The following is a 13,988-nucleotide window of genomic DNA, read 5'->3' as shown; positions in this document are numbered from 1 at the left end:
TGTCAGTTTTTATATTATTATTATTATTATTATTTTAAATAGCAGTTACATGCTTTGTACCCACGCCGCATACTTTTGCATAAATCAATGGGTATACCTCTATGGGTTTATGTATAAAAACTAAAAATTAAGCTTTTAGATGTATGCATGGAATTTATTTCCTACATTTACAGTCCCTTGTAGAATTTAGTTTCTTCCAATTTATGCACACGTGAAAATTTTATGGGGACAAAATCTTCGATAAAATAAGCTCAATATATCTTTAAGACTGGCTGCTTTTCACTGCAGTTGTAAAAGGAATGTAATGCATGCTTTGCTTTTGAGTGTGACACACTGTCGACATGTCACTAATGTTGCATTCCATTTTCCTGATTATAAAGGATGTTATTAAAAAGACTAGAAAGGTCGTAAATGTATTTGAGGGATGCAATCATTGTAATTGCACGCATTGATTATTAAATTACATTTGTTTGCAACATAAACGCTTGATCAAAAATGTGGATGTAAAAATAGATCAGATCAGTTTCTTTTGCAAACTAATCAATGAGGTGTCAGTGTTGTGCACTTTGCCAGAGATGATCAGTTTGATTGGTTAAGCGAGATTTGTTTGATTTGTTTGACTTTGTTAATCTATTAGTTTAAAATAATAGATTAGCTGGGGCGCTGGCTCTCAAACCATCGTTTCCTCTGAAAATTGGTGAACACGTTGATTCAGGTTTTGTCGACTCTTAACTGCCTTTGTTTAAAAAAAAAAGTGCTTTTGATCGAATTTTTGCCCGAGGCTATGTCGTTATTAGGGTCATCCTGCCCCAACAACTCAACTGACACGACTTTTTCCTTATTTCACATATTTCGCAGCGTGACTGCGTTTCTATCTTGCACCGAATCTGCCCTAGGAACTAAACAGGAACAGCAAGAACCCCCCGATAACAAAACACACAAAAGCGTACGTGCTCGTCACGTAGCACATGTAGGCTGGAGCAACTGTCACTCATGCCGAGGCCTGACCAATCGTCTCGCGTGAAATGTGGCTCAAGTTACTACATCTGCCACGTATTGGTTGAACTGGCACACAAACACGTTTTCCTCCGGGAAACAAGCCCTTACTTATCGAAAAAGCATTCTCCACAGCCAGTGGCCGAGTACAATGTCAATAATCGTTAGGCCTTCACGGGATTGGCTAGTAACTCCAAGGTAACGCCTCTTTTTATCTTTTCGGGCGCAGCTGCTGCCTGGGTGTACACAGTGTACTGTACAAAAAACAGAGCAGCACAGAGCAGCGTGGTAAACAAGTCAAGCAGTCGAGGGGAGCACCACAGTTCGTCACGAAAATGTCTCGAAGAAGGCTGTTAAATATCAGCTACGATTTGTGGCAGAAAGCCAGTAGTGCTAGATTAAAAAACCCAGTCGCTTTCTGCGCAAGCTTTGCAACGAGTTCGACCCAAAACGAACAGAAATGCTGCAAAGATGGACAAAAGTGTGCAACAAACACAGTGACCGCGCAGCACAGACACCACCATGGCAGTGGGAAAGCGAAGACCGAGGAATCTTTCCCTAAATCTGGGAGATCGTTTTCTTCGACCGCCCCACAGATCGACCAGAAAACTTACTTATGGGCGAGATACAACGAAATGAAGCGCCTGGTGCACGGTAAGTCTGAGAGAAAAGTCCTTTAATGCTGTTTTTTGCTAGCGCATGTTTAGGGCAAAGCGGTATTAAAGAGTCTGTGTGCCGACTTTCTCATTCCGCTTTACTGATAATTACTGTTATTATCCAAGGCTGAACCATGGGGCGTGTTGGGTTTTAAAACAACATTGTTATTGTCAGTCATTGTTATATACATGACAGGCCTTTGCCTTTCCAGACTAAATATTTCCCAACCTGTAAAAGCGCTCTGCAAACAAATAAGCTACCAGAAACGGCCTTACTTTGTTTATTACTAAAAAGTAAACTTGAGGTCAGGGGCGTAACCTGCCAATATCAGAGAATATCTTATCAAGTTTAGTTTATTTACATGTGTGAAACATATCCCACTTCCATACAGCGTAGTTTATTTATGATAAGAACAAAACACAGATGCATGTTTGACCACAGGAGAACTTGGTCTTATCCTGCTCATGAGAATTGGAGAAGTGCTGCCATGTGTGATTGCCTGATATGTTTATGGCTAACATGCTCATGTGTTTTTTTTTTTGTTTGTTTTGTTTTGTTTTTTTACTTCAGATTTGATTCCTCCTGGAGTGTGTAGCCTTCTTAACCCCTCCACTATCTATGCCAACAACGAAGTGAACTTGGATGAGGTGGACATCTATGGTTTTGATTATGATTACACCCTGGCACTCTACTCAAATACTCTTGATGAGATGATCTACAACAAAGCCAGAGAGTTTCTTATAGAGCACTACAAGGTGTGTGGTCTGTTTTCTGTAAAACCATGATTATAGAAATGTCAAAAAGTGAATGCAGTCAAGTCTTTAAAAAAAGGTTAAGAAAAAAAAAGTCCTCTGAACAGATCTTATGGTTATCAATTTTATGGAAAAAAAAAAAACCCTGGCTTTACATTTTATATTTGTCTTAAAATAACAGGTTTCAAGATTGTAAATTTCTATCTCTTATAAAAAGTAAAGGAGTTTCTGAACTCTTACAGTTCCATGTATAAGTTCTTTACAGTTGCCGTCAGGGTAATTTTAGTAACTTTAGTAATTTTAACAAATCATAGCATAATGACATAAACTTTTTTCCCTGAACAGTATCCTCAAGGTATCAGCAAATACAGATATATCCCCAACTTCGCAATTCGAGGCCTTCATTATGATATCCAGAAGGTATATGCACACGCACAGTAAATTAAACATGTCTATACATATGTACCAGTCACTAATAGTTTTACACTAATAAGTTTTTTTTTTTCCCCACCATAGGGACTGCTGATGAAAATAGATGCTTTCCATTACATTCAGCTAGGCACTGTGTATAGGTAAGTCGTCTTGCTATATTTCTATAATATTTTATTAGCTCAGTGAAATGGGGGATGTGTTAGGTGTTCATTTTGTTGGATTGCCTACCAACTGTCTGACCTCCAATAACAATATTTCAACAAATTGCTTTTGCTGATTGGCACTGAACTATTTTAAATTAGCATGCTTATTCATTTTTAAATGCCCTTTTTACACCATATTATTTCTACACCATGTACAGTGTAGAAATCACTGGCCACTGCAAAAGAATGAGCCAAAAGGATTTTTTTTTTGAAAGGCACAACATGTCCATGATACCATGCACTTAATTGTTCTTTATATATATATATATATATATATATATATATACACACACATATATATATATATATATATATATATATATATATGTGTATATATATGTGTATATATATATGTGTGTATATATATATATATATATATATATATATATATATATATATATATATATTTTTTTTTTTTTTTTTTGACTTTAACCATTTAAACGCAAGTTTAAATAAAATTCAGATCCCTAATTGAGACCTTTTCCTCAAAGGGGTCTGAAGCCTGTTCCAGATGATGAGGTCATGCAGTTGTATGGAGGCTCTAATCACATCCCTCTCCACCAAGTCAGCGGCTTCTATGGAAAGGTTACTGTTCTTTTTCGTCTGTTACCAAATTAAAAAAGATATTGTGGTTCATGAGGTATTTATTGAGGATATTTACACATCCCACTCAGTTAAGAACATTTGGTGTTTACACTTTTCATCAATTCATGTAATGCAAAGCATTGTCTTTTTTTCTATTTGTTTTCATTCAATGGTAGTAGTTAAACAATTGTAATAAATCCTGCTACTCTGAAAAAAATAGGGTGGTCTTTGTTGTTCACACAGTATGATTTGGCCCCAGTTTCTTTGTAATGCAATTGTTTTGTGTGCGTTTTTCAGGGACCCAGGATGAAGCAGTTCATGGACGTGTTTTCCATCCCAGAGATGACACTTTTGGCTTCTGTTAATGACTATTTTATCTCCAATGACATAGAATATGACCCCGAGCACCTCTACAAAGATGTGTCTGTAAGTGTGCACAACAAAAGTTAGCAAACTATCTATACTGTTTATAAAGTATATTTGGCAGTTGTGGGATTTTAAAATCAAAAAGTTTGGGTCCAATTCGTTTATGTGCAACATTTAAGTGTTGTCGTCTTTGGACATATGCAGTAAAATGTAAATATTTATTCAATAAAAAGATTAAATATCTATTAAAAGCATATAACTTTAAAGCTTTTTCTTTACAGTTAGATTAAGATTTACACCTTTTTAAATTGTGTATGTTATTTATTTTGGTAGTTTTGTTAAGTATATTTTTTTAATGTTTTTGGAATGTCTGTAATTTCTGGACGACTTTCTGACGAAACCCCCATTTGTTCCGTCATGTGAAACCACACCTCGTGCAGAATTTGGTTCCAGGGTGATTGTTTTGTTGCTGCTCAGTTCTCAGCTAGAGCTTGATGAAGTCTTTTCTTTGTACTTTTCCCATCCCCCCTGACTTTCTGAAGGGCTTGCCTATGCTCCCACTGAGCAGCCGCGAGCAGAAACAAGTTGTGCTGAATTATCCTCACCCTCATCCTGTTTATTCACAGACATAAAAAAATAAATAGACACCAAATTATTTACTGTAAACCCATGTCTTTTTGACCAGCTCAGCCAGGTCTATTGGGGGTCTTGGCAGTCATAAACTTTTGTCATTTTCATGTCTAGGCGTGCTTAATAACTGGAAGAAGGAAACAAATAATAGTCATGCCAGCTGCAAATTATTATTATTTTTTTTCATTTTATCGTACTTGTCTATTTTGATGGTTTGCATGTCATATGACTCAGATACACCACTCCAGTTAGCTATAGTAACCATAAAATCTAAATTTTCAGCAGTTACAGACAAAAAGTATGTTGCTATCTCTAGATCAGCACATGTTGAAAAGAAGTTTTCAACCATGGCATGTTTGCACTATACACACACAAGTCTGGAACACACTGTTCTGTCCACGCCTAACTGGCTGTGCGTCAGAAGTTGGTCTAAAGCACTTTTTGGTTTTGGGGTAAACATATTGAGGATTGCAGAGATGGGGAAAATGCTGTTTAATCCATGTTGTTTACTCAGGACCCAAGACTGTGGCAGTTTGATTGTCCAACTGTTACTATCTGAAGCATTTTGTCATAACTGTTTTTTTTTTTTTTTTGTTTTGTTTTATTTCTCAGGAAGCTGTTGGTATGGTGCATATCAAGGGGTACATGTACAAGTGGGTCATGCAAGATTTAGGTAAGAGTTCAGTGTTTTCAGTAATTGCTGATTCATGTTTTTTAACACATGGCTTTGTGCGTTCATACTTCTACTTACGTCATACTGATGTATGTGAAATATAAACAGATTGTGGCTTAAGCAGACTCAGAATTTCCTGTGTTGCACCCAGTGTTTGCTTTTTAAAACTAGGCTCTACCATGTTGGTAGATCAGTATGGTACAATCAGTTTCTTTTATGTAGATGTGTTCAATAAAAGAATAAACAGGAAATTATGTCTTACAGAATCTTAAAATGAATGAATGTTGCTTTATTTTTTTAAGGTCAGAAGTTATATTTTGTATTTTTAAAGCAGATAACAAATAAGCTATTTTGACAAACAAAAATAACATTTAGACACATTATTAACTGTCTTTATGGAGATATAGTGTTGTTTCCTAAACCCCACCAACAAGCAGTTGGGCCGAATCCCAAATAATTTCCTGTTAACCAAATACAAAATGGCATTGTACTCTCTATGTAGTGCAGCCATTAGTTCAACCCCATGGAAACGGAAGTCAGCACAAAATGTTACTCAAAATGCTGAAAATACAACATTTATTCCTTCATGTATTGTACTAACAGAAGAGGGGAAATTTTTTATTGAAACTATTACAAACAGATGCACAGGGAAAGCCCTGCTTTTAGATCACAGTCCAGTGCGTGCAGCAGGGCAAGTCTTCAGGGCAAAAAGTGCAAGTAGTGTGCAAAAAAACCCAAAAAACAACATGCTTATATAAGTAGCATTAACAAAATTTTGAACCAAAGCTGATTCCTATTCTCTGTTGGTAGCTCTATATTTAGAGGCAAAATTTCCTTCCTGGAAGTTCGCCTCATCACCTAATGTTACCATCACCACATGGGGCAAACTGGTTAAGGAAGATTTTATATATTCCAACAAGAGAAAAATTATCTATTGAATAGATTATCAAAGGTTTAACACAACCCCTCTCATTCTCAAGGAAAATTCATTACAATTGGGCCTGATCGGGTCAGACGGTCTTTGTTAGTGTTTACATGATGAATTGTTCTAATTCTGATTGGCTGTCATTCTCAATATTAGACGCAATATTAAATACACTTATTTACTCGGTGGTTGCTCACAATAATGAAGGCTAACAGTATGTGGGTTTATTGTTCTTGAGCAATGAAAAAACACAGCTTTCTGTTGGAAGACACTTTAACATTTTTAGACGGTTAGTTGCAGAGCAGTGAACTAAAGCAGTATCATTTCCGCTGTAGGGGAAAGTCTTCTGGATAGGGGAGTTTGTGCTTTGGGGTTTTTTAATTATGCAAGGTTTTTAGTCTTAATTTTAGTAGAAAGAGAAAAAAGGGAAGCTGGTGGGAAAACTAACCTGTTTTGGAAATATTCAATGTAGCAGCTTATGTGTTTACTACTGTCTTTTATTCAGTATCTTTTACAAAACAGTATTAATAATTTTAGTATGATATATATTATTAGAGTATATGGTATTAAACTATGCATGTGTCTTTTAAAAATCTTTCCTGAAGCATTAGGTTGTGACATGCAAGTTTGCTGATGTTACCTAGCTGGCATTAGAGCAATAAATATCAGATTAAGCTCATAGCTAGCTACACAGAAATAAATACACAGGGAGGGAGCAATCTTAACACAAAAGTGTTTTTTTTTCTTCTCCATGTTAGTAAATGCTATAATTTTTTATTTATTTAATTATTTAGCTGATAATAATGTATTAGTGTTTCCAGACATAAAATATAGCTTTGCTGTCGCGATCTGTATCACAGAGTGCCCTTCCTGTGCTAATGGGTTTTGTCTTTTTGTGTACCGAGCACACCATGTAGCCATTCTTATCTTTCAGCATTTACAAACATTCACTGACTAATGCTCCTGAATCATAATTTGGAATGGCTACTGTTTGGACAAGCACAATTTTCCATTACTAAGATTTATTTCCCTTTGTTTTTCTCTATGCAGAGAAATATATCCTCAGAGGAGATGAGACCTATGCAGTGCTGCATCGACTTGCCAGCCACGGGAAAAAGCTTTTCCTTATTACCAATAGCCCCTTCAGCTTTGTGTAAGTTTTCTTTCGAGATTATGACTGTGCTTCTTTTGTAGTCTACTGTGTTTGTGATGCAGCATGCGCAGACAAGACGGTGTGTCTCCAAGCAATATCGAGCAGCCACAGTTGATAGTGCTGAGGTATTTGCTTATTCCTATTTTGCTTAAACCATTTCAGAGACAAGGGCATGAAGCACATGGTGGGAAAAGACTGGAGGGATTTCTTCGATGTTGTTATTGTTCAAGCTGAGAAGCCACACTTTTTCAATGACTGTGTGAAGTAAGTTAACAGACTGAGAGATGACTAGTGACCAATGTGTGAAATGTCATTGTGAACATGTGCTGTGTAATTTGACCAATTGCTTTGTTCTCTATCTGTAAGACCTTTCAGAAGACTGGACAGTAATGGTGTCCTCCAATGGGACAAGATCAAGCGTTTGGACAAAGGGCAGATTTACAAACAGGTAAAAATATTACTGGTAAAAATATTTTTGTTGGAACATGTTTTAAAGCCATGCAGTTTGTGTGAACCAGCCTTTTGTTGACTTGGTGTTATTCATCAAACATGGTATTAGCCAATTCCTGGCAGTTCACAGTGTGTTAAACTGCCAAATCACGTAGGCCTGTGCCGTTGAGAGTTCGTCATCTGTGACTAATTGAAACCAGAATTTATTCATGCAAAGCAAGTCAAGATGTTGTGAAATCTAGTTTATTGTTCCATACTTATTAGGTTTAAACATAAGCTTTACTAATGAATCTGATTTGGAAAAAAATCCTACTTTCAACTCTGGTTATAGTGTAAATCCACTTTAGCAGAGTTACTTGTGTCTCAGTTGTGCACATAGTCTTTTGACTAATCTGAATTAAAAGGCCTTTGGGGGCTGGTGATCCAAAATACTGCCCTTTGATGACTTGCTGTGAGAATGACCTTTTCTTGCTCCCTGCTAGTAGGTCTTGCTTTGTTGTAAACTGCTATGTCTTGCCAGATTCTTCAGCTAACAGTTATCAAAGGCCTATTAGAACATTCTGATACCAAGTGAATATAAATGCATATTAGGTGCAATTAGTTAATGTTTTTACAAGCCAGGGCACACTGTCATCCTTCTTCTAAGCTCTTTAAGGAGAATATCAGAATTCCTTTTATGGGTGGGATTTAATAGACTTGCCTGACACTAGAGCCCAGCACCCTTTGAACTGTGAGCTTTTATTGGTGTCTTGGTCAGAGCCAGTAAACAGCGGCTTGCTATGTCATCAGCAGAGTGGTCTGGTAGAGTAGTTACTACACCAGTTCTAATTCCTAATTATGCAGTAAAATAAATCAATGTATCAACCCCTCAATAAATCAGTCTCTCAAAGCCAGACTCATTATTTGCAGTCCACTGTCTAGAACACTTAAATATTTGTTTTGCCTCTTTTTTTCAGGGAAACCTTGTTGATTTTCTGAAACTGACAGGGTGGCGTGGATCCAGAGTGCTCTATTTTGGGGACCATCTTTACAGCGACTTGGCAGTGAGTCATTGTGACTTGTATTTGCTTCGACTGCATAGCAAGTGTGCATGTGTTTAGTGTTCCATGACACAGTTTACTTTTTTTATCTAACTGCTGGTCATTACTATCTGACCTGATTTATACAGTTGAAGTCAGGTGAATTCATACACCTTATCTAAATCTAAATTTAACTTAATTTTCCACAATTTCCAATATTTAATCCTAGTAAACATGTTTTTTCTTAATTAGTTAGGTTAAAATCTCAGAATAATTGTAGACAGATTCATTTAAGCTTTTAGTTCTTTCTTCACATTCCCAGTGTCACAGAACTTAACATACACTTAGTTAATATTTGGTAAAAATAGCTTTTTTTCGGTTATTTAAATTGGGTCAAACATTTTGGGTAGCATTAGGGGAGTCTTTCACAAGTTTCTTACAATAAATTGCTGGACTTTTATCCCATTTCTTCTCACAGAATTGGTGTAACAGACTTAGGTTTGTAGCCCTCCTTGCTCGCACATGCTTTTTTTAGTCAAGACTAAATTTTTTTTTTTTGGATTATTATTAGGCCACTCCAGTACTTCAACTTTGTTGTCCTTAAGTCATAATGCCACAACTTTAGAAATATGGCTGGAGTCATTGTTCATTAGGAAAACACATTTTTGACCAACCTTTATCTTCCTGGCTGTCCAATGATGTTGCTTCACATAATCTTCCTTCCTCATGACGCCGTCTACTTTGTGAAATGCACCATTCCCTTCTGTTCTGGGATTGATTTGTACTTTTCATATCAAAGTGCAATTATCACTAGGAGACAGAATGTGTCTCCTTCCTGAGCGATGATGGTTGTGTGGTCTTGTGGTGTTTATACTTGCGTAGTATTGTTTGTACAGCTGAAAGTGGTACCTTCAGGCATTTGAAAATTGCTTCAGATTTGTGGAGGTCCACATTTTCTTCTTTTTCCCCTTTTGGTGCTTGGCTGATTTCTTTGGTTTTACCCATGCTGACAAAAAGCGTGTGTTTACAGTACGCGTGTGTGTGTGATATATATAATATTACATTTTATATATATTTTTTTGTCCTTGTGTGTGTGTGTGTGTGTGTGCATCTATAAAATACAGTAGAAAAAAAAGGCATTCCTTAAATACCACATTAAGAAACCAATAGGATAAGATTTAAATTAAATTCAATATTAAAAAGTCTATTTTAAGCCAGGATTTAAAACTGGAAAGAATGTCAATATTTCAGATGTACTGAGGCAGGGAGTTTCAGAGGCAGGGAACAGGATGGCTGAAGGCTCCAGACCCCATGGAACTTAGATGGGCAGTGGATGTGTTGAGTTGAATAGCTAAAGAGGATCTGAGAGTCCAAGAGAATGAGTGGATATGAATAAATGAGGAATCTGTTAAATCGAATGATGTCAATTAGCCTGTCATCTTCTTTAGAAGCTTCTAAAATCATGACATAATTTTCTGGAACTGTCCAAGCTGTTTAAAGGCACATTTAGCTAGATGCATGTACATTTTTTTAACGACGCAAATTGTGATATAGATAATTGTAGTATTGTTTGTATTGATTTGTTGGTTTACTTGTTATGCATAAAGTTGTCCTAATTTATGTGCCAGAACTTAAGCATTAAATCTGTGGAGTGGTTGTAAAAATCTTATTTATTGACTTAAACCTAAATGTATGCAAACTTCTGACTTCAACTGTAGATGCTCCACCATCATTTAGTAAGGTCTGAATTTTTTTTTTATCTGTGGTAATATTAAATGACCTGCGTGTAGGACTTAATGCTGCGCCATGGCTGGCGGACTGGTGCAATTGTTCCTGAGCTGGAGGTGGAGACAAAGGTGGTGAACACTGAGCAGTATGCACAGAGTCTTACCTGGCTTCAGGCTCTCACCGGCCTTCTGGAGCGTATGCAGGTACAAACTGCACTACAATCAAAACATGTTCTTGATGCTGTTATAATTCATGATGTAAAACACTAACCATATCCAACTCCATATCAGGTTAGCAGTGTAATACATTGCAGTAGCAGAAAGTGATTGGTTTTAAATATTAATTTTTGAATTTAAGTTTTCTTTAGAACAAATTGATGAGCACTTGATTTTTTTTTTTTCCCCCATCATTATTGGTTGTTTAGAAGCTCTTAAAAATACAAACAAAAAAAATTACTGGCACACACTCAGTCATGGCTGAGCTACACGTTAAAAGATTTAATTTTTTTTACATAATTTTAAAGACAATTCTGCTTTTAAACTACCTTCTCTTTTTTTTCTTCTTTGCAGAACCATGATTGTATAGTTAATAGTGATTTGGTATTATTTACATGTATTCTAGATGTATCGTGATGCAGAGTCCAAAAAAGTCCTTGAAGAATGGCAGAAAGAGCGGGAAGAGTTTCGGTGAGTGGCCTAAAATCTGTCTACCAAGAAAATTGATTAGGCAGTATCAGTCACTTAAAGTTCTTGCTCATGTGAGAAAGAAGCAAGATAGGATATGGTTATGATTCTTTCTATGATAGTGTTATAGCACTCCTCCTCTTCCTTAAATTCCATAAACATTGTCAAGCTGTTGCTGTACTGATGATTCTATCCTATTTGTAAAACCTACTTTGAAAGCTATGGCGATCACCAATGTCATATTCCAAAATAGAATAGTCTTTTGCTTTCACTCCATTTTTTTTATTTTTTAACCCAGAGCATTTTTGGCTTATTTCCACAGCAATATAAAAGACGCCTGAAAAAGAGATGCAATTTTCCTTGTTTTCAGGTGTAAAGAAAGAATGATTACCGAATTATGACAAGTCTTTAACAAATTGAACTGCAGTGCAATATACAATATGCAACACCAGACTGCAGATTGGACAGCCACATCTCTGCAGACTGCTGTTAACTATCAGTTCAGTTACTACATGTTTGATGATCTATACATTAATCTGTCTAGTCTGCCAAGATACCCATTCTGTGGTAAAAAAAAAATCTGTTATTTTTCTCTTTGACTGACAAATGTTGAACCTCATGACTTCTGCTTTCTTTGCTTAAAAGAGGTTTAATTACGCGGGTAAGTGTGGAACTTGTACAGTCGGCACTTCTGTATTTTATTTTATTTTGCACTGAGCAGTTATTTCTTCTAAAGATGTACAATTTCCTAACTACTGAGAGCTGTTTGGGAGAGTTGTCCAGTAAAAAAGTCTGGCATAAAATCAGAACAAAATTGCATTACTTTGTCCTGGTGTGTTTAGGCATATTGTCATAAATGGTTGGCACAATTATTACATTAAGTATGCATGGTTTTGTGGTTTTAGTTTTGCCCAAGTATAAAGGAGGCTTCCTTTATGTTCTGCTGTTCTGCATACATTTGTCCGCCCAAAACCACTGCCTTAATACAAAAATTGCCCTTTTTAACAATTACAAATGGTATTTTCTAATTGTATTTATGGTTTGATATGATTATATGTGTGCTTTAACAAAGGGTATATTTTATTCCCAAACACCTTTTTAATTTGTTTGTTTTGATATTTTAACAGGGCTGTCACCAAAAACCTGTTCAACCCGCAGTTTGGCAGCATCTTCCGTACATGCCACAATCCTACCTACTTTTCTCGCAGACTTTGCCGTTTTTCTGACCTCTACATGGCCTCCATCAGCTGCCTTCTGAACTACGATCTTTCGTACACTTTCTACCCGCGACGCACTCCTCTGCAGCACGAGGCACCTCTCTGGATGGACCAACTCTGCACTGGGTGCATGAAGACGCCGTTCCTGGAGGAGATGGCCCACATACGCTAAAACAGTTTGCTGTATGCGCTGTCTAGTGACGCACAAATTTAACTCGACTTACGAACTTGCCATGTGTTACAAATTGTCGTGTAAATCAGGGTAAAGTTATAGATGAGTGCAGAGCATAAAAATTGATCAACAGTCATTGAATGTCAGTACTTCAACCCCAAGTGTAAGGCAGAAACCAACCTCTCATGGTGTTTAATTTAAAGTGCTGATCTTTAGGGTCATTTTCTATTTAAGCGAGTGTTCCGATCATAACTGCACCATCTACTGGAACATCTGTTACGCTGCATCGTCAGCATTTACAAGGACCAGAAATGGAATCCTGATGTTTGGCTTGTGACGCACAATTGTGTTCAGTTTTTTTTAGGAAGTTCTTTACAATGGCATTGACTGCCTGTTTTATTTTTATCTGTTCTACAAGGTACAGTGTAAAAACATTGCATGCTTTGGGCTTGCTTTTTGTTTTTCAGGTAAAAGTAAGAGAAGTGCACAAAATGGTGTATATAATAGTGTTCTTCAAACACTTTTTTTTTTTTTTTTTTTTTTAACCACGGTGTACTTAACGTCAGGGGTGCTGTGCACAGTTGTCATTCTGGACCTTTTTTATTTTCTTAAATGGTCTTTTTGGGCCCAATGTCCACTAAGGGTCCTCAGCTTCTTCCCCACAAACCAAGTATAAGCATTAGTTGTTAAACTAACCGATTGAATGGCACATCATGTCCGTTAGCTATTATCAACAGTGTTAATTTGTTTATGTTTTGATATTCTTTACAAAGTCTTAGCATTGGTTTGTCAAACTAACCAATTAAAATAGCACATCCCATATATTAATAGCTGTTCTCTACAACTTCAAATAAAAAAGAGAATTTGTCACTTCTTGTCATGCATTTTATTTCTATAGACACTTTAATAGAAACAAGTGGTCCTATAAACCAACTGTAGCAGTAGCTTACTGAGTGATCTTTGACATAAACTTTTATTCTTCTGAGAGTCTGTGCCCACATCAGCTTCCTTTTCCTGAAGTTAAGCAAACCGGATGTGGTCATCTGCTATGGCACTCCAGCCACCTCAAGACTAAACATGTTCCTGTCAGCTTCATGCGAGCTTCGTCTTGCCATTCTTCTCTGACCCCTCTCATTGACAATCCATTTAACAAACCGTCTGTCATTCACTGGATCATTAGTTTGTATGGTTGTCGCATGATTTTTTTTTTATATATAAAGTATTAATGGAAATGCAGTGTCATAATATCTTAAAAAGAAAAGAAAAAGAGTTGTGCATGACGTGTTTCCAAACATTTCAATAAATACCATTAAGTCAGTTAAAAATCGGAAATTCTTAATGGATTTT

At 36.5% G+C, this 13,988-nt stretch overlaps 1 protein-coding gene across 1 annotated transcript; it reads left to right on the top strand.

Moving 5' to 3' along the window:
- The first annotated feature begins 1,246 nt into the window (after nucleotides 1-1,246).
- Nucleotides 1,247-13,511, top strand: nt5dc2 (5'-nucleotidase domain containing 2). The gene is made up of 14 exons (XM_053503826.1): nucleotides 1,247-1,650; nucleotides 2,224-2,408; nucleotides 2,751-2,825; nucleotides 2,922-2,977; nucleotides 3,532-3,625; nucleotides 3,923-4,051; nucleotides 5,234-5,294; nucleotides 7,270-7,372; nucleotides 7,535-7,636; nucleotides 7,739-7,820; nucleotides 8,779-8,865; nucleotides 10,632-10,772; nucleotides 11,191-11,255; nucleotides 12,380-13,511. The coding sequence occupies exons 1-14, from the start codon at nucleotides 1,332-1,334 to the stop codon at nucleotides 12,639-12,641; spliced, it is 1,761 nt and encodes a 586-aa protein (XP_053359801.1). The 5' UTR covers nucleotides 1,247-1,331; the 3' UTR covers nucleotides 12,642-13,511.
- Nucleotides 13,512-13,988: the final 477 nt, after the last annotated feature.

This window comes from Clarias gariepinus, chromosome 9, assembly GCF_024256425.1.
Source record: "Clarias gariepinus isolate MV-2021 ecotype Netherlands chromosome 9, CGAR_prim_01v2, whole genome shotgun sequence".
Taxonomy (NCBI): domain Eukaryota; kingdom Metazoa; phylum Chordata; class Actinopteri; order Siluriformes; family Clariidae; genus Clarias; species Clarias gariepinus.
Note: the sequence above shows the minus strand (reverse complement) of the source record. Positions and strands in the feature narration are given on the sequence as shown.